Here is a 20,424-nt window from a genome sequence, read left to right as displayed (position 1 = left end):
AGTAGGAAATTAATGTAATAATTCGTTGGCTCACAATTCGACCAATCAGAAATCGAGTTGAATTATTTTGGTACAAATGGGACCGATTTTTCATTTTGGTACAAATGACCGTTGGTACAAATGGGACGTCACCGTTCTATACTAATGTTGGGGCGAACCAATTCAAATGCAAATTATGCTCGAATAATTACAAGCAGGATATTTCCAAAGGATACGGAATTTGGTTTTGCACATGGACAAAGACCATCCCAATTGGAAATCCCAAATTCCAACTGGTTCAGGATCCCTAAACTTTAATGTTTCCGGGTTTATAGCTCCGAAAAAAGCCAAAACATTTATGGATGGATGGAATGGATTATTTCAGAGGGCAAACCGTTTAACACAGTCGAAAAAGATAAAACGAAAAAGTACACCAATTAGGAACCCATTTCTCGCCCTACATTTATGAAATACTTGGATATCGTTACCAAAGAAGTTTAGAAAAGTATCAAGGAGCTACCCGAAAAGTTTGGGCTCATCGTCGACGGATGGACTCACATGGGTACATCTTCATATTTTTTGGTATATTTGCTGGTTACCTTCATATTTGCTTTGTAACAGCACAATAGTTGAGCGGTTATTCAGTGTCGTGCGGGGTATATTCACTGACTATCGGAAAAATTGAATCCAATGAATCTGGAAGCCCAGATATTTCTGCATGTCAACCATGTTTATTGGAATGTCAATACCATTTCATGCATACTAGCAAGATCCGATTGAACAACTCGTTAAAAAACCGTTGATTTTTTTTGTTTTTGAGTATTTTTTATTATTTTTTATTCTTATTATGGCTTTTATTAGTTTACCATATTTAACCATATTTTTCCATAATTGCCTTTATTGCAATAATGTATTGTGAGCGAGAGGCCCATATCCATAAGGGAATTTTATACCACTATAGTATGGCCATACCATCTTTTACAGCCCTGACCATGAGGGATTCCACCATCATTTTTGGTAAAGTTATGACGGTTTAAAGATTGCCATTTTGGGACAATTAACTCGCGATATATTTCGCGCTATTAACGCGTAAGCGGAGAGTTAATCCGTCTTAAAATCGTTCCAAATTGGTTGAATGAAGCTTATTTGCCAGAATTGATTTGTTACAAGGAGCGAAATATATCCTTTTGTAATTTAAATGGCGTGTGGGGGAATGATTTCCATAAAAAATTTCAAATTTTAGAAAAAAGTTTCATTTTATTTTATTACATTTAATTTTTTGATGTTATTACTGCTCCATAAAACCTTAAAAGGCAGTCGGAACATTCAGAGCTTCACCCTGATCGTTCCAAATTGGTTGAATGAAGCTTATTTGGCATAATTGATTTGTTACAAGGAACGAAATCTATCTTTTTGTATTTTATATGGCGTGTGGGGGATGATTTTCATAAAAAATTCAAAAAAAAAATTTTCGCTTTATTTTATTTCATTTAATTTTTTTAATGTTTTTACTGCTGCTCCATGAAACCTTAAAAGGCAGTCGGAACATTCAGAGCTTCACCCTGAAACGAGCAGTCTTGTTATTATTAAGACCATTTATCCACGGGGGAAAGGACTAACACAAGAGCTGTACAGCTAGCTCATCACGGCGAACCGCTGTTGTGGTCCTGTTTAAGACGTACATGCCATTTTTTTGGTAGATCATTTGAAATGACTTGCAACATGTGAAACAAACAAATACTCAAAGATCCTGATGACTTTTTGATTCTCTACTAAGAAGGAAAGTTCAGTATATTAGAGGGGAGAGCGCGAACGCAGTCCCCACACTAAGAAATTGTGCGTCCGAGTTTCTCACTTGGAGAAATCGCAGGGGTCAACCTCCGCGCAGTGCAATGCAAAGGCCTCGCCCTGGACCACCTCTCTGCTTGATCAGAGGACGGTCGGCGCCAGGTAAGTATGAGAAGATAGGTTATCAAGCCTGTTCAGATCAGATCAAACACTACATCGTTGTGGTCGCTAAATGTAATTTCAACAAGTAGTACCACCTATAGCTCGCATATTCGCAAGTTCTTCATGCAGCATTTCCATATATGTCAATTTCTCCCAAAACATTTGAAACATTTCAATTTAAACCGTTTTTATTCCTATTTTCTTTACATGGACACTTTTCTCAGCAGAGCAACTTACATTATATCACATTTTGCTTTAAAAGTCAGAAATCACAATGTTAAAGCTTTGTATTTTATATAGATCAGAGCACATTTTGCTGACGCGTTAAGACGAGGAGTATTTACATTATATGCATTTTATGGCCACCCTTGTCAAGCCGTGCGGTGTTACGCTGGATAAAGACTGCCTGCGCTCTTATGCACAACACTAAATTCATTCTAAATTCGTTGTTACAGCGCTGATTTAAATTAACCGGACGAAACGCGTTAAACTTGAAATTTAAAACCCGTTTTTCTCAAATTGGGTTGAGTTTAGGTGAAAACTTAAGGAGACAAAACTTGCTTAAAATTTTAGCAGAATTAATATGGTGTAATTTGTTTTGCGAAATTCGGGCCCAAAATTTTCCCAAAATTGGTCATTTTAGCTTTTCTTAGTTAACCAAAAATTACGCCAAAAATACCCAGTCGATCACAGGCATATATATATGTAAAGTGAGTTCTTACGTAGCCCAACAAACTTTGAGAAGGGTATATTCTCCAAAACATTGTATAAGTTGATTTATTTTTGTTTGATAGACAAAAAAGGTAGTTTTTACTATATAAAATATGAACTTTTTATTTAAAAACAATTTTTTAACGGTTTGCAACTTTTTTTTGGAGAATATACCCTTCTTAAAGTTTGTTGGGCTGCGTAAGGGGCTCACTTTGATATAATTATGTCAGTGATCGACCGGGTGTTTTTGGCGTAATTTTTGGTTAACTAAGAAAAGCCAAAATGACCCATTTTTGGGGTAAAATTTTGGGCCCGAATTTTGCAAAAACAAATTACACCATATTAATTCTGCTGAAATTTTAAGCAAGTTTTGTCTCCTTAAGTTTTCACCTAAACTCAACCCAATTTGAGAAAAACGCGATTTAAATTTCAAGTTAACCGCGTTTTGTCCCAGCACTGTATTTATCAATCACTGAGTCTTGCTAGCTCAATGCTAAATTTGATTGCTTTTCTTAAGTGAGATAAAATTTGTCTCGGAAATGGCCCTATTGTTTTTGATTGAGTGCAGAATTAGCAAAAATTGGTCTTTTTAAAATAGACATAGGTGAGATAAAATTTGTCTCGGAAATGGCCCTATTGTTTTTGATTGAGTGCAGAATCAGCAAAAATTGGTCTTTTTAAAAAAGACATTTTGGACCAAGTTAACATCCTCTCCCTCCGTAAAATTAATTGCAGTAGTATTGCAACTGAAAATCAATTACTGTAGTTTTTCTGGCTGCAATTAATTATTGCAATTATTTTAAGTTGAAAATCAAAAACTGCAATAGTTTTTTATTTCCAACAATTATTTCCAACAATTTGACATACACTTGTGTATTGAAATTAATTTCGATGTGCAATTAAAGTGTTATTTTTTTTTTTTTTTTTTTTTTTATGAAATCATTGCAAAATTGTACAAATCAAATCAATTTTGAAACTAGCTCCGCTTTTTAGCAAAATTTTTTCTGCAAATGAGATTTCGGAAGTAGTTGGTTCCATTTTTTGAATACTTTGATGGCATCTCGTTCTTTGGGCGTAAGGTCTGGTCTGTAAAATTCTGGCTTGTATTTGGATTATAATCAAGTCTGATAATTGCAATTAACTTGGTTCTGAGTTCGAAGTTTCAGCCAATCAGAATAGAGCATTTTACACGGCAGCGAGCGCTTAGCAAAATCAAATTAAATTGAAAACTGGAGTGGAGGTGGGGAAGGGGGATTTTAACTGCATACAGAAGATCTTAACTTGGTCTATCTCGGGAGAGGGGGACAAGGGATGAAAAATATTTTAAATTCAATGCTCGAATCTGATTGGTTGGATGGAATTAATTCCAGTAAAAGATGGATTTTCATTTGCGCCTTGTATTTTGGGTAATTTTGGGACGCGTAACATGAAAGACTCATGAACGGTTTAATTTTGGGCGAATCAGAAATTTGGACCCGATCATCATATTTGAGCCATATTAACTGGACCACGTAAACTATCTAAACACCCCCACCCCAAAAAAATTATATTTATATATTTTTTTTTTGGGGGGGGGGGGGGGGGGGAGATAGTTCACGTGGTCCAGATAATATGGCTCAAATATGATAATCGGGTCCATATTTCCGGTTCGCCCAAAATTATACCGTTCATGAGTCTTTCATGATACGCGTCCCAAAATTACCCAAAATACAAGGCGCAAATGAAAATCCATCTTCTTTTGCTGGAATTAATTTTAGGGACGGTGGGAATTGCTCCTTTGATCTTTTTAGGGGAGATTTGTTCACATGGGCCTATTTTACCCCATTTTTTCCCCATTCGTATGTTTGGAACATGATGATGTTTTTCAGTAGAAGTGAAATTGTACGCGTAAGCTTTGTAGGCAATTGGTCTTTCTCCTTGACAGTAATTTTGTCTGGCTTTTTTGCATACCTTCTGGTTTCGAGATGCGAAGATAGTGTGATCAATTCCAAGATGGGAACAAATCTCAAAGTAGTCGCCACGAAGTCCAGCAGATCGAAGTAATGAGCCCAGACCTCTTGCGACTTGTTTGGAATGACGTGGGCGAATGCGACCAGGGTTTTCTGGTTGTACAGAATGAAGAAGTTTGAGACGTCTGCATTGTAGATGGTCGAAATTACCTCCAGGATTGTCCGGAGAAGTGACGCTGTGTTGCAGTTGATGAATGTCTGTTGCAGCACGTCGAACGCTCGAATGTTTCGGAGAGAGTTTCCTGAAAAGCAAGTTATTTAAAAAATGTGTTTTTTGCAACCGATGCCTGCATAAGTGAATTATTCATTGGAAACATTCAGACATGTCATTACAAGGTATGAGATGCTCATGTGCTGGACCATTTCCAACACCAATATCATCAGATTACTCTAAGCAGTCAAATTGATATCTTATTTCATCGAAGTCCGCATGACATCAGCGAACATTTAAAATCCTAAGAGAGATCTCTGAAATACTGAAATAATGTGCTACATTAAATTCAGAAAAAAATAAAGCTAAAATTGCAAATAAAAATTTGGAAAATTTTGTAGGACTTTTCTTCAACAAATTTCAACCTTTTACTCATAATCATGAGAACGAGAAAACTAAAGCTGACCAACAATCTGCGAAAATACAATGACCCCGTTTAAACCGAAATAATATTTTGGATTCTTGATATTTATCAAGTTCACGATGTTTTTGAAACTGAAGGGATTCGGATGTACCATTGATTGCAATCAATAGTACTTCCGAGTCCCTTCAATTTCAAGACGCTTGGTGAATCTGGTACTTGACACTGGGACCAATTGGTACTTTCTTTATTCAGCTGGAAATCTTAACAAAAGAAATTATTTCTTGAAACTTTAATTTAATCATTTTTGCGCCATTGCCAATTTGGCTATTAGGAGCGTAACTTGATGTAAGTTCTGAAAACGAGCTTCTAAAAAATCAAATTCAAGCCTTGAACCAAATTATTCTACCAAGTGAAAAACATTTATAAAAAACTCATCGAGGTGTTGAATGATAGTCATCACACAGGCGAAGAGGAGCTTCGCATCACTTGCGATACAGCGCAAGCGCAAATTTGCCAGCTAGCGAACAAAAAACGAGACAAAAACGACCAAGTCAAAATTGTTTAACACACTAATTTTTTTTGGAATGAATCAAGTATTTAAGTAAAACAGCCCAGAAACAAAACATCCAGCATTAACTAAACCCTTAGTATTTACCGAGAGGCCACTAAAATTACACTACGCTAGTTGAAGCCCATTTTAGCCAAAGCAAAAAGAAACCTATGAAAATGTCGTAAAAAATGGGCGAACATTTTTAGTATTGAAACAATTAACTCTTATGATCTCAACAGATCAGAAAAGTTTATTTAAATTGTTAATCAGATAAAGCGGAACAATTTTGTATACAAGAGAGTAAATACCTACATTGGGAACTCCTTATAGCGAACACAAATCACGAAAGACGAAACCCGATATCAGGGAACAACTATCCGATTTGTTTTGGATGGTGACCATTGTTTGCTTTCATCTGTGAAACCAAGTGTAGTTTAACAATCAGTGAGACGCCAGAGCTACCGCAAAATTCAACGATGACATCAGAAAGCCTAACAGAAAAGAGATCTTGAATAAGTTCATGAAATATTGGGAGTCAAAACAACGAGGTCTGATACGGCTGACGACACTGACGAAGGTTGGAAAATTCAACTGCGAATATTTCTGCGAAAAAAAAGCAGCCGAGGCATTTTCTCAAATTAAAATTAGACGAAGCTGTCCGAAGACGGCGATCAAACAAAGCACAATACAATGTGATGAGCTTTAACAGATTAAGACAAAAAATTTTGTGAATTACATCTAAAAACAGCACTGACAAAGCTTGAGAAAAATATAAGCGTTTATGTGGTTATCAATGAGGGTGACTATGCAATTAGAAAGAAAGGGCTCACAAGAGACAATGTTACAAAGAACATAACAAAATTTTCCAGTACCGTTGAAACATCGCCTTATTTACATTCTACTCGAAATTGTATCAGAATGAGAAACCTATAAAAAGAACATAGCCAACTGACAGTTGGAAAAGATAGTAATGAACGCAAAAAAAAACTGACTTATTTTTTTGAAAGAATCTCAACCTTCGAACTTCAAAAAAATATGGCCTCAAACCTCTTTGAAATGCAAGAACAATTTATTTTTGACACTTTTTCGGTAAAATTAACTCAATTTGAGAACACTGGATCAAAAAGTAAATTTTTCATTCCGCTGGGAAATCTTAAAATTAAATTCCACTTTCGAAACGAAATTACAAGTCGATCACGTTTATTGTGATCTTTTTCACTTTTGCTGTTCGGTAGTGGAGTTTGCCTTCCTTTTAACAAATTTAATGGATTATTGTTCCGACTTTCGATACGAAAGTAACGGAATATTTGTGCTCGGGGTGGGTTTTTTTTTCTTCAGACAAATTTCGACTTTTTAACTAGCCATTTTTGACGGAATTTTTTTATCATTCGAAAGCCGTTGTTGTCCTGAGCTTAAATTTGAAAAGATATTTCACCTGTGATCATTTTTCGTAAAGTTATGAGGGTTTAAAGATTGCCATTTTGACCAATTTGTGACAATTAACGCGCGATATAATTCGCGCTATTAACGCGTATGCGGAGATTTAATCCGTCTTATAAATCGTTCCAAATTGGTTGAACGAAGCTAATTTGCCATAATTGATTTGTTACAAGGAACGAAATCTATCCTTTTGTACTTTATATGGCGTGTGGGGGGATGATTTTCATAAAAAATTTCAAATTTTAGAAAAAAAATTTTTCTTTTTTTATTTTCATTTAATTTTTATGTTATTACTGCTGCTCCATAAACCTTAAAAGGCATTCGGAACAATCAGGGCTTCGCCCTGATACGAGCAGTCGTGTTACTCTTAAACAACGAAAGTCGAATCTCAGAGATAAAATAAATCGACTCGCACAAGAACAAATAGGTTGATTTCGGCTACCAGAAACTTGTATTGATAAAAGTTTTTCCAAATATTGATAAATTTACTGCTTATCGTGATATATTCTATAGCATTTGACTAGCTGTAGAAAACAGATTGTCTTTCCTCGCAGAATTGAAAACAACTGCCTTATTTTTCAAGTTAAATTATGAATTGATTATCATCACAGTAAAAAATTGAGTTGCAATGGAAAAACAGACAATATCGATATATTTTTAAGACTAAGGTATAGAGCGACTCTTCGTAGATTTGGTGCAATCAAAAACCGTAAAGTTAGGGTCTGTACTAGCTCTGATGAGACATTAAAGCGCCAGTTTTTTGAATATTTTGACCTACACGCTCAACGGATGGAAAGATGTGCTAAGTAGGAAAATTGAGATGAAATTGAGTTTTGTTTGATCTGTCATTTGTACAACATGATCTAATAACGGAATAAAGTCTTGTAACTACCTAAAAGAAATGTGGTTTTGTTTGAATTGAAAGCGCTCGTGCTTTTTAAGTCTCTGCTGTAGCCAAAGTTTGGCGGTAACAGTTGCAGCTTACGATCTGATGACCATAACCGAATCTAGTATGAAAAATGTAACAGTTCTCATTTTTACTTATTATATAATTGCAGCTACATCACACCTCAACGTGAACTACAACAGCATCTGAATTATCTGATCTCCTTTCGAAAGCTCAAAAAAAAGAAGAGATCCACTAATTCAAATCAGGAAAGTGAACTTAACAAGCAAAAGAATCAAAACGAACACAATAAATTTAGGAGCTTAAACCTTGCAAACAACGCTTAAATGTGGTAGGATACAATTCAAACAAAATTAACACAGACAAAGCGGAGTTGCGATACGATGCAAGCGTAGCATTGCCAGCTAGCAAAATTAGCCAACTGGCAGTTGGAAAAGAGTAATGGACGCAAGGAAACAGAAACAAGACTACTCGTATCAGGGCGAAGCCCTAAAGGTTCTCACTGCCCTATCAGTTCTATGAAACAGTGTTCTCTTTATAAATTTTGATGCATTTTTCAAAAACAAATTCTAAAATTTGAGATTTTTTTTAAAAATCAAACCATATAAACTACAAAGTGAGAGATTTCCCTCACATTAAATAGCAATTATGGCAAATAGCCAGTTTAAACTAACTAGGAACGATTTCTAAGACGGATTAAATCTCAATTCGATAAACAACCACCAGCTGTACATATAGAAGCTTACAAGATTTGCCGATATGCAACCAAGCTGACATTACCTTAGACGCCCAATGAGTCGAAAACAAAAAATATGCCTTAGAAATTGCTGTTATAAAAATTGAGCAATTAGCTTTTCGCCGATGAAAGCTTTTAAGCGAAAAAAAAACGCACGAATAAACAAAAATCTTCTGTTTCTGGCGGTTAAGAGTTCTGTTTATTGCTGCACGACAGGGAAAGGATAATTAAACAGCTTTCTCATCTGTTACTTCTCGGAGACAAGTGGCAATTATACTACTATTAACAGGTACAATTTGCTTCCTGGCCTCTTTTTTCATTTGATGCATGATCTGGTTTGCCTCAATTTTCCCACGTCTAACATAGTGGCTGTGCTCATTTTTTGTTGATACGAGTTCATCTCCTGCTGTGACGGCAAGCATGCGGCATTTGTGTGAACTGTATCTTGCGCATCTCCAGTGCTCAGTAGTTTTTGTCGTTGGCTTTTTTGTGAAATCATGTCCGTCAAAAATTAGCGTTCATTATTTCTTTGAGATATTCCCTACGTAAGTTGACTCATAGTATTTATGTTGGATGTGTAGAACAAAATAGTATACAATGAAGCAAAATGAAAGAATAGTCGTGTTTCATTTTGTTTCAAAGGCGCTAATTGTGGATTATTGTCAAATTTTGGCGTGTAATTACCAAAATTTTTGGTTTTTTAGGCTCAGCTTCAATAATTTCCGATTAGAGTCTTTTGTTATCTCAAAACGAGTCCAGTGTACATTAGCACTTGCTGGTCCTCAATTTGAACATCAAAGAATCAAGTAAAAGTGTTCAGTATGGGACAAAACGGCATAGGACAAAATTTCATGTGGGGCAAGTTGGCATAGGACAAGTTGCCATGTAGGGCAAGTTAGTATAGGACAAATTGGCATAGGGCCAATTGACTTGGGGCAAATAGTCCTGACACTGTATTTCAATAACAGTTCAAAATTCGAGGAATCAACAACACTTCCAACTACGAGGAAAACAGCTCTGAGCACAAGGCAAATCCGTGATGTTGTAAATAAGCCGACATAATATAACCAGAAAAAGAATAAGCTGACAAAACAGTTTTTATCGGATTTTTGTTCAATTTCATACATACTGAAAAAAAACAAGGTCCCGCCGGGACTCGAACCCCAAACCTTAGAGGGAATGGAACTGATAGTTTTTAAGGATCAATAATAAAGCAAAATCAATTTCTTACACATTTGTACGTGTTGTTTAGGTGAAAAAGTCTAGTTCCCGATAACAAGACTCGGCAAGGGTAGATTAATTTTTAAAAACCGGCAAAAAACAGCACTCGAGCCAGTCGGGCATATTTCGCTGCTGATATCAAACCGGAAGACAAGATCACCGAAATCATAAGCTCTTAATAATTTTCGAGAGTGGTCACTGCAAAAGCCCTTGTGCTGCAAATACACCTTCACCATAGATAGATGCTACTGCTACCAAGCATAAAACCCCAAAAAAGTTTCAGAGATCTGAAGCTTTGAGTTAATATTAACCGACCTCACATGATTCAGGTATTTCGATGAGTGTGCAACGTACCATATGTGAAGAGAGGAGCTAAATTCCAATATAGTTGCTTTATATCCAATATCGAAACTATGCTTTTTTCAACATATGAACTCATGAGGGTCCTGATTTACTTGTTATGTTCATTTGTTTTGTTTATTGAGCAATTTGAAACATATTGTAAACAAGAGGGAAAGATAAAAAAAATTTCAGTCGAATTGAATCAGTTGTTCCTCTGATTATTGCAGCCGATCTTCAGTCAGGTTGACCTTCATCTTTGTCAGTTTTCAAACAGCAAAACGAACCAACAGTCATCAAACACATATTTAATTTTCTACGAATCTTATCCATTGCCAATACCAACTAATGGAATCGTGGATGTAAATTCGAAGTCATGATCAGTGATTGAGGGCAATATTCGACAAGATACTTAAAATGACTATGAAATATAAAACAGATCTTTAATATTGTTTTTGGTCACTTTTTGATCATTCGCATCGATTTTCACCGTCAATATATAATATTCAAAACTATTAACACAATTGTATTAGACAGCAAAACTTATTATTGGAAGATATAAAAACTATTTGAGTTTTTCAATTCCAAGAAATGAATTCTATGATGTCATGGAAATGACACTTATCTATGATTCAAGTTGAAATAGCCTCTGCCTTAAACCTTGAGGAGTAGTCTCACCTTTGGAGTTTTTGGTCATTTTCCGTATCATCGACGGCGGGCCACCTTAAAAGCCGGTCAAAACAATCAAATAGAAGCAAGCTATTTAGGTTCACAACACATTGCTGTTCCTTTTCAGTGCGCTGGATGCATAATTTAAAAGAGATCTTCGTCAATCAGGTAGAAGATCAGATAATTTACAGTACTTTAATTTAGGTTTAACAGGTATCAACTCTCGTAGCAAGTGAAAATAGTGAAATTTACTTGCATTTTGACTACAAAGAAACAGAAAAATTATCATCAATTTCAAGCAAACATGGCTCTCAAAGAGTCTAAATTCAACTAATTGCTTTAATTAACAAAACTCAACTTAGAGAACCGCAGCTCACCTCTGTTGCTAGGCTGTGGAATTGAGAAGTCAGGGAGTGAGAATTGGATCTCGAGGTCAGAGGGTGGCTTCAATTCACTCTCCCCACAGTAGACTAGAGAGAGGATGGAGAGAGCGAGGGTGCGGATAGTGGCGTCTATATTCGCCTCACACTCATACCGGTCCATCCTGAGCATAAAGATGGAATTCAGAGCTTGATTTTCAATTTTTATATGCATGTTGTTCTTATTACTGTTTCACTTTTTATTTGAAATGCTCACGAAATTATGTGATTACAAAAATAACCGCTCATTGAATATCGGTAATTTAATGCTGAATCTTTAAATTTAGTTGGTAAAATAAAGTAGTGCAAGGATTGACGAGGAATTCACATTGACGATGAATAGGTGGACAAGGAAATCAGAAAATGAGGAGTAATTTCTAAAAAAAAAAAAGAGCGCACTTGACTAAGAACTCCTTGAGGAACTCGTATCCCTTGTGTCGTTCGAAGTCCTCCAGCAGCTTCACACTGAGTGCGGCGGAGTCTTTCAGAAGGCAGAAGAGGGTCACAAACATCTCCACTATTTCCAGGGGAGAAAACTGGCCTATCTCCCTCATCTTCTCAATGCACTAACAACCGAAAGAAGGCTTTTCAGGTTGAGTATCTCGTGACTCACAAATTACAGAAAAAACTTGACTACCGACAAGTTCAAAAGTTTAATTATAGCACCACTTATTCGTTCTAGGAAGCAAAACCGAACATTATTGCTCGGAATATTTTATAGACAGAAGAAAAATTTCGTGTTCTCGATTACAAATATAGATCATTATTATAAGTATCCTAAGTTCTAACTCTCAATTGAAATGGGCTGAGATATGAAATAACATCACCTTTAAATTTAGTTTTAAATTTCATTAAATTACAACTCAGGTAAAATTAACCTGTCTTCATTTCCAAAAAAAATCTGTTAGGAAGGACAATTTCCCAAGTGAAAATTAGAATTAAGGCAATTATATATCTGCAATTCACTGTTTTAAAATAAAACGGTTGTTGCGGAATTAGAACGCGAAAAGAATCCAATGTTGAAAATAACAATCAGGCTAACGCTAACTAGGAGTTATCATATTAGCCAAGTTCAAGATTTTCATCATTTTTGAAACCTAAACAATGAATTAACTGAGGACACTATTACCTGTCTTATACACTCCTTCCTCCTTATGTAGTTAATCACACTTGGCGTCAGTGCATTCACACTCAGAGTAGTGAGAGCAGAAGAGGCAGTCTCCCTCCACATCACATTGTGAGGGGGACAGAAGTTGGCCACTGATGTGATCAGCAGAGCCAAGTCCTCCCCATTCATCAGTTCCTCAGTGGCTCTGTGGTAGCGCAGGAGTTGGGAGAGCATGTGACGGATTGATTCTTTCACTGCTAGTCTGAACAAAAAATTGCTGCTTTCTTTCGTCAAAACATTTCGAGCAGTCGTCCAATTTCGACTGCCAATTATTTATCACAAAATTTTTTCATCGAAACCGTGAATCATCAAAAATAAAATCCAAAATTAATTTCACTCCAAAATAGATTTATTTTAATATATATATATAGGTTTCTGATACATGATTCTCTATAGGTGTTTGGAATTGAAATTAAAGAAAAACAAACGAGTATGTCGATAACTTATTATAATCCAGTTTACCTCTCACATCCCTCCAAGCTGTTCTGAGTGGGTGGAAGATCGTAGAAGATGTAGATACACTTCACCAGCGTGGATGGTAAGTTGCATTGTACCATCTCATCTGTGACCTGTTTGCTCGCTGAGCATATCACTTCCAAACACAGCAGCAAATTCTTCCCGAATTCACCTATAGAACGCAAAATCTACCTGAATTCGTTTAAAGACCTGGCTTATCGTTTTACTGTCGCTTTAATTTTTCGCTCTTTCTCGTGAACGATGAAATCGTACAAAAAATATACTTTCTTTGGTTTATTTAACTCTTTGATTCTAAACTTTTTAAAGTAGACTTTAAATTTAAATTGGATCAACTGAGAATCCGAGAGCACCCGCATTAACTCTTTACCGCATTAACTGTTTACTCACTGACGCCGAAGCCTAGTGGCTAGGTAGCTATTTCGGTGTGTCGGAGAAGCACAGGGCATCAGTGACGGATCCCTGATCATAGCGTAAAAATGGGATATTCAATGTTCTATATTTTAATCTCCAATTAACCCTTTTTCGTTGCTTAAAATCACAGCGAACACGTTTCAATGCAAAACTGCAGCAGGAAACTTAATAAATGAAAACTAGCGTGTACCGCACCTCCGGTGCTTCGAACTTTCAACAACTCAAAAAACTATTCTTTGAGTGTACTCTGACAGCACTCAATTACAGGGTTCGTAATTTAAATCCGAGTGACAGCTATCTCCCATGTTTAAGCATAATTTTGCGTGTTTAACGAAAGAATTTTTTCATGTTTAAGCTATATCATATATTGCAATGCTTAAGAAAAATTTTCAATTAGTTTTTCGCAAGGTCATTAATTTCACTATCTCGCCATGTTTAAGCTTTATCAACGTATTAGTTTTGCATGTTTAACAAATGAATTTTTTCACGTTTAAGCTATATCGTATATTGCAATGGTTAAGGTGTTTTTTCGATTTCCCAGTTTAAATTCAAAGAAATGTTAAAAACGGAAGTTCCTTATTAAACCAAGGTGGTGTTTAACTTATTATTGTTCCGACTTTCGATAAGAAAGTAACGGAATATTTTTGCTCGGGGTGGGTTTTTTTTTCTTCAGACAAATTTCGACTTTTTAACTAGCCATTTTTGACGGAATTTTTTTTATATCATTCGAAAGGTATTGTTGTCCTGAGCTTAAATTTCAAAAGATATTTCACCTGTGATCATTTTTCGTAAAATTATGAGGGTTTAAAGATTGCCATTTTGACCAATTTGGGACAATTAACGCGCAATATCATTCGCGCTATTAACGCGTAAACGAGATTTAATCCGTCCTTTTAATCGTTCCAAATTGATTGAACGACGCTTATTTGCCATAATTGATTTGTTACAAGGAACGAAATCTATCTTTTCGTACTTTATATGGCGTGTGGGGGGATGATTTTCATTAAAAAATTTCAAATTTTAGAAAAAAAATTCATTTTATTTTATTACATTTAATTTTTTAATGTTATTACTGCTCCATAAAACCTTAAAAGGTAATCGGAACACTCGATACGAGCAGTCTTGTTCTTTTTGTTTTTCACGCAAAATCAAGTACCACAGATAATCATCGAAATGCGTCGAGTGATGAATCGTTTCAAAGCCCTTTTAGTTATGATGCCAACGACCATAAAATATTTCCGACTGCCTTTTAAGGTTTATGGAGGAGCAGTAATAACATTAAAAAAATTAAATGAAACAAAATAAAGCGAAAACTTTTTTTTGAATTTTTTTATGAAAATCATCCCCCCAAACGCCATATAAAACACAAAAAGATAGATTTCGCTCCTTGTAACAAATCAATTATGCCAAATAAGCTTCGTTCAACCAATTTGGAACGATTTATAAGACGGATTATATCTCCGCTTACGCGTTAATAGCGCGAATTATATCGCGCGTTAATTGTCCCAAATTGGTCAAAATGGCCAAAATGGCAATCTTTAAACTTTCATAACTTTACAAAAAATGATCACAGGTGAAATATTTTTTCAAATTTAAGCTCAGGACAACAATACCTTTTGAATGATATTTTAAAAGTTCCGTCAAAAATGGCTAGTTAAAAAGTCGAAATTTGTCTGAAGAAAAAAAAACCCACCCCGAGCACAAATATTCCGTTACTTTCGTATCGAAAGTCGGAACAATAATAAGTTAAACACCACCTTGGTTTATTAAGGAGCTACTGCGACGAAGGTTTTGAAACGACTGAACATCTACTGTTCAGATTTGAAACCTTTCAAACGGCAAGTACTATGATAAACGAAAAATCCTGACTGAATAATCTGAAAGAAATCAAACAACTTTGTGCACAATCTTCTACGAATATGATTTATAATGCATTTGTGATGTAACTATCAAATAATATCTTCAAATACTGATGTATTAGTCATTAAAAAAAACCCTGAATTTGAATGTTTAAAACTTACTTATACAAACAAAAAAATATGCAAAATTTCTAATAGTAGAGTGACCGATATAAACCAAAATCTGAAACCAGGATTATCTACAGAGTTCGAATGAGAAAACCTTAGTTTTTACGAGCAAGCAGCACGTATAAGCATCACATATTGTTGCTCTTTTTTGCAACTTGACATGAAACTTAGAAATCATCCATTTTTGATTCAAGGCACGCGGACTTTATTCAAACGCAATTTTATTCTTAGCAGGCAACCTTTTCAGCCATGGTTTATCAAAGGATTATCCTGTCTGATACCGCGGAAGTCAATCCAGATACTACTGGCCAACTGTGTTTCCTATGTGACTTCCTTCTATGGACAGAGATGTCTAAGCTGTTGGATATAATTACCCGATGATGCGTTGGTGTTTGGTGCCTGCTCGTTTCCGCTCAGATACGCCATGATGGCTCTGCTAGCATACACTAAAACGGAACATATTCCCCAGTGCTAGTCGAAAATATCAATTTTTGACCTGTAATGGTTCCTATTTTGCAAGATATTTCTGATGAATTAGTGGCTCTTCTAACTCTCTTCTGATCAGAACAAATTGACATTATTAACTCAAAACCAGCATTGATTCCAGGTTCAATTAATTTTTTTTGACATTTTTTTCTACAAAATTTCCTAATAATAACCATGGGCAAGGAGTTGCGGATTTTAGAACTACTAGGAAAATTTTGATGACCCTTTTTTAGGTCTCCCAAATCACATAAAAACCTATTTGGACCAGACATTTTGGAACGCAAGCTAATACTGAGATAGCCAGCCAAAAAAGACGTTTTGAGCATATTTGGAAGGTTATGATTAAAAATCAAGTTTTTTCGGCGTGCTCTCTTGCCTCAAAATTAATTTAAATTGGCGCCAAAGGCGCCTTAGACACATTTTTGAGTCGTTCTGCCAAGAATTAATGTCCTAAAATTCAAATAGTACCAAAGAGCGACTCTTTGGTTGGTCAAGGGTTCGAAGCCCTGAGGTAGGGGGTCCGCCTACCCGACTCCCTTAAATCTGCTACAGATAATATCATTATTTTTTTGTAAAATATTGCAAGATACAGTGCTGATTTAAATTAACCGGACAAAACGCGTTAAACTTGAAATTTAAATCGCGTTTTTCTCAAATTGGATTGAGTTTAGGTGAAAACTTAAGGAGACAAAACTTGCTTAAAATTTCAGCAGAATTAATATGGTGTAATTTGTTTTGCGAAATTCGGGTCCGAAATTTTACGCCAAAAAATGGGTCATTTTGGCTTTTCTTAGTTAATCAAAAATTACGCCAAAAATACCCAGTCGATCACAGACATAATTATATCAAAGTGAGCCCCTTACGTAGCCCAACAAACTTTAAGAAGGGTATAAATTGTTTTTAAATAAAAAGTTTGTATTTTATGTAGTAAAAACGACCTTTTTTGTCTATCAAACAAAATTTAATTAAATTATACAATGTTTTGGAGAAAATACCCTTCTTAAAGTTTGTTGAGCTACGTAAGGGGCTCACTTTGATATAATTATGTCTGTGATCGACTGGGTATTTTTGGCGTAATTTTTTATTAACTAAGAAAAACCAAAATGACCCATTTTTGGGGTAAAATTTCGGACCCGAATTTCGCAAAACAAATTACACCATATCAATTCTGCTAAAATTCTAAGCAAGTTTTGTCTTCATAAATTTTCACCTAAAATCAACCCAATTTGAGAAAAATGCGTTTTAAATTTCAAGTTTAACGCGTTTTGTCCGGTTAATTTAAATCAGCACTGTAGAAAAGTCAGTAATAGAAACAGTTTCGGGACCAACCTGTAGAAGAAGGCTGTGCTCTCACTCTGACTTCCTCGACAAACAACTTGCACATGGTCACTGCAAACGGAGCCACCTGTTCAAACTGCGCACATATCTCAGTCCCGGTCGAGTTTCGAAACAACTTCAAAATCAACGGCAGAATCTCTCTGATCTTACTTCGCTTCTCATGAGGTGTCAGGTCTGAACTCTTGCTCAGAACTGATTGAACCAGTGACCTCAGAAGAGTCAAACCGAGATCAGTGTCGCCTCTTTGACCTCCAGCTGACGAAGAGTATCCCCCATTCGACCCTCCAGAAAGGGTTCCTTGGGATACGAGTTTTCGGAACGTGTTCATTCTCCTTTGCGCTTACCGGTACGTCAAAAATCCAGTGAAAAACTAAATAAGTCCGTTTCTTCGACCATGAAAACGCATTTAAATTATACAATCATCTCTATCTGAATAAAAAGAGCGATACATTAATCAACGTTTTGAAAAATTACGAAACACTACAGTGCCAGAAAAAGGTGGCAGTTTTTCTAACCTGTGGCGATTTTTTTATGAATCTCAAGTCTCTGTAAAAAACTCCTTTTGAAAAAGCCATTTTATAAACAAGTTGGCATCCGATTCGATATGAAGTGTTTCTTTTATGAAATACTATGCCTGACAAATGATAGATTAAAAGTTCACATTTTGTTTAAAAAAAAATTGTCAGATGCCTCACTTTACACTAAGAAAACACTGTTTCGCACTACAAAATTATGGAATACCATTGAAAGAGAATTCTGGAGCATTATAATTTTGGCGCCAAACTGCATTTTTAATGAACAAGTTTACAGAACCTTTGAAACGAAAATCAATGAAGGTCAAAAGTGGGAGAAAAAAAAATCTTTCATTCGAGCTCTCTTGTAAAATTCACAGTTTTTACCCTAATATGCTGAAATTTAAACAGGAGAATTTATCCTCTTAAACACTAGCAACATCAATGAGAAACTTCAAGCGCCAAACTATCAAAACAGCCATCAAACAGATCGCAAATTGTCCATGAACTCAAGCTCTCTATATATATATATATCATCCGAATTTCCAGACTCTTTACGATAGACACTTTTATTATACAAAATTAACCCAATGAGAAAGCTGGATCAAAACATAGCCAACAGACAATTGAAAATGAGTCATTGAATACAACTAAATAGGAAAAAATTTGATGCCCCTAAAGCTCTTTATCCAAACTTGGTTCAATGAGAAAACTGAATCAATGAGTAAACTTTTATCGCTGGGAGATCTAAAATTTGAATTCCACTTGCGAGCCTAGAAGTCGATCACGTTTAGTGGAGTTTGTCTAGCTTGTTACAAAGGAAATGAACTGAACTCAATAAAAAGTCAATCCGCAAAAAAAAAATTTGAACCTGAACAAATTTTAGACTTTTGAGTCCCGATGATTTTTTTTCGTTCATCTTATACTAACTGGACAATTATATGGTCCACTATTTTTTTCCGCAATATTATATGGAGCTTTGCAAAAAAAATCAAAGATAGGTTACTGTGCAAGTAGCACAGAATGTTGCGACCATAATTTTAAATAACATACACACAAAAAAAATCAAAATTATTGTCATTTTTTCTTCGTGGTGTGATAAAGAAATCTGAACGAAAAAAATAAGAGCTTTACCGAATTCGACAGTCTTGGTAAAATAGGCCACTTGGAACTCAGTTTTTGCAGAATGACTAGAAAAACGACTAGAAAAAGAATTACTAGAAAAACGAAAAAAAAATCGTTAAAAAAATCAAAACCTTTTACTAAATTTTTGCAGAAAGTATTTGAACTTTGAAGTTTTTGATTCCCAAATTGGCACTACAAACTCCAAAAACTAATTTTATTCAAGTAAAACTAAGTTTTCACGGCTTAAATTAAGCATAAATCAGCTTTTGTAAGCCTGCTTAGCCTCACCTAATTAGCTTGAAATTAGACCAAAAATCAAAAACTTCCAACTGTTTTTTCTCAACACTTATTTTTTAAAAAATTTTTAATGTTCGAATCACGACTAAAAGGACTTCAATATGATATATCTATCACTCAACTCTCTCCAATAGCTATCATTTGAGGTAACTGATTTTGCCTGAAAAAAACTAAAACAGCCGAATACAAAATCCTCTACATTTTTCAAATGATCGGAACAACTTAACGCAGAAACTGAACACTAAAATGTGCGCCTAGAAAAAAAAATGAGATAATATTATAGCATAAACGTTTAAGAAAAAATTTGAACAGCGCGCATGTTGGTCCTTCTATCCCTCGTAGATGAATGAACGCATGTCAAAATAGTCACTTTGCTCACAACCCATATGTGTAATCATTAATATGCAAGCAAATGCTTGTGCTATATTAAGAATATAACACAATTTTGTGTTGTGTCAAAATGATTGCAGATACGAACTGCGATCAGAATTAAGCTTTTGGCATAAGACCGTTATTTAAAAGCGATAGGACCAACATGCGAGTTGTCCAGTTCTTTACGCGAAAAAACGGTTGCTCCCCAAATTAAAATCTACACGCAATTCTCTGCGCCTAAAACATGTTGCCTTAACATCGCAAGTAACGAACACGAATAATCGTTCGCCTCAAACCACACACCTTCCAACTGAGAGGCGGAGTTCCCCATTCTGGTTCAAAACTATCAATATCGTCGTAAGATAAAGGTCACCATCAAAGAATCAAGTATGCAGTCTAAAATTTCTATTAACTATTCTAAATTAAGTAAATTTTCAGAAAAAAGTCCATGATTTCTCATTGATCAAAACTTGAAATTTCTCAATCTCACAATAAATTCGCATACAATGAAGCAGCACAATATTTTTCCTAACCCCCCCCCCCCCCCCTATCATTGCAAGAAAAAACAGTGATCATTTTTTTCAAAAACTTTAAACAGCCAAAAGACAGTTGGCCAAGTGTCATTGAACGCACAGAAGCTGAAGAAAATGGCTGACCTTTTTTTTGAATAAAAACCTAACTTTTGAACTTCAAAAATATATATGGC

At 35.4% G+C, this 20,424-nt stretch overlaps 1 protein-coding gene and 1 non-coding gene across 4 annotated transcripts in view; both read right to left on the bottom strand.

Moving 5' to 3' along the window:
* The window catches only part of LOC134846137 (WD repeat and FYVE domain-containing protein 3-like), a 78,523-nt gene extending 60,676 nt beyond the window's left edge, over positions 1 to 17,847 (bottom strand). For 2 of the 3 annotated variants that reach the window (XM_063863359.1, XM_063863361.1), the window contains exons 1-8: positions 17,404 to 17,847; positions 15,963 to 16,034; positions 13,136 to 13,301; positions 12,635 to 12,875; positions 11,905 to 12,071; positions 11,464 to 11,630; positions 11,096 to 11,140; positions 4,591 to 4,891 (exon numbers count right to left, since the gene is read on the bottom strand). In XM_063863359.1, coding sequence (XP_063719429.1) covers positions 4,591 to 4,891; positions 11,096 to 11,140; positions 11,464 to 11,630; positions 11,905 to 12,071; positions 12,635 to 12,875; positions 13,136 to 13,301; positions 15,963 to 16,034; positions 17,404 to 17,740 — 1,496 coding nt within the window. In that variant the 5' untranslated portion in view covers positions 17,741 to 17,847. The remainder of the gene's footprint in view (positions 1 to 4,590; positions 4,892 to 11,095; positions 11,141 to 11,463; positions 11,631 to 11,904; positions 12,072 to 12,634; positions 12,876 to 13,135; positions 13,302 to 15,962; positions 16,035 to 17,403) is intronic. The other variant, XM_063863360.1, reaches the window with a different exon arrangement.
* Positions 1,777 to 1,937, bottom strand: LOC134847034 (U1 spliceosomal RNA). Its single transcript, XR_010162849.1, has one exon. It is a non-coding gene; the product is annotated as a U1 spliceosomal RNA (small nuclear RNA).
* Positions 17,848 to 20,424: the final 2,577 nt, after the last annotated feature.

The sequence above is a fragment of the Symsagittifera roscoffensis genome, chromosome 5, assembly GCF_963678635.1.
Source record: "Symsagittifera roscoffensis chromosome 5, txSymRosc1.1, whole genome shotgun sequence".
Classification (NCBI taxonomy): domain Eukaryota; kingdom Metazoa; phylum Xenacoelomorpha; order Acoela; family Convolutidae; genus Symsagittifera; species Symsagittifera roscoffensis.
Note: the sequence above shows the minus strand (reverse complement) of the source record. Positions and strands in the feature narration are given on the sequence as shown.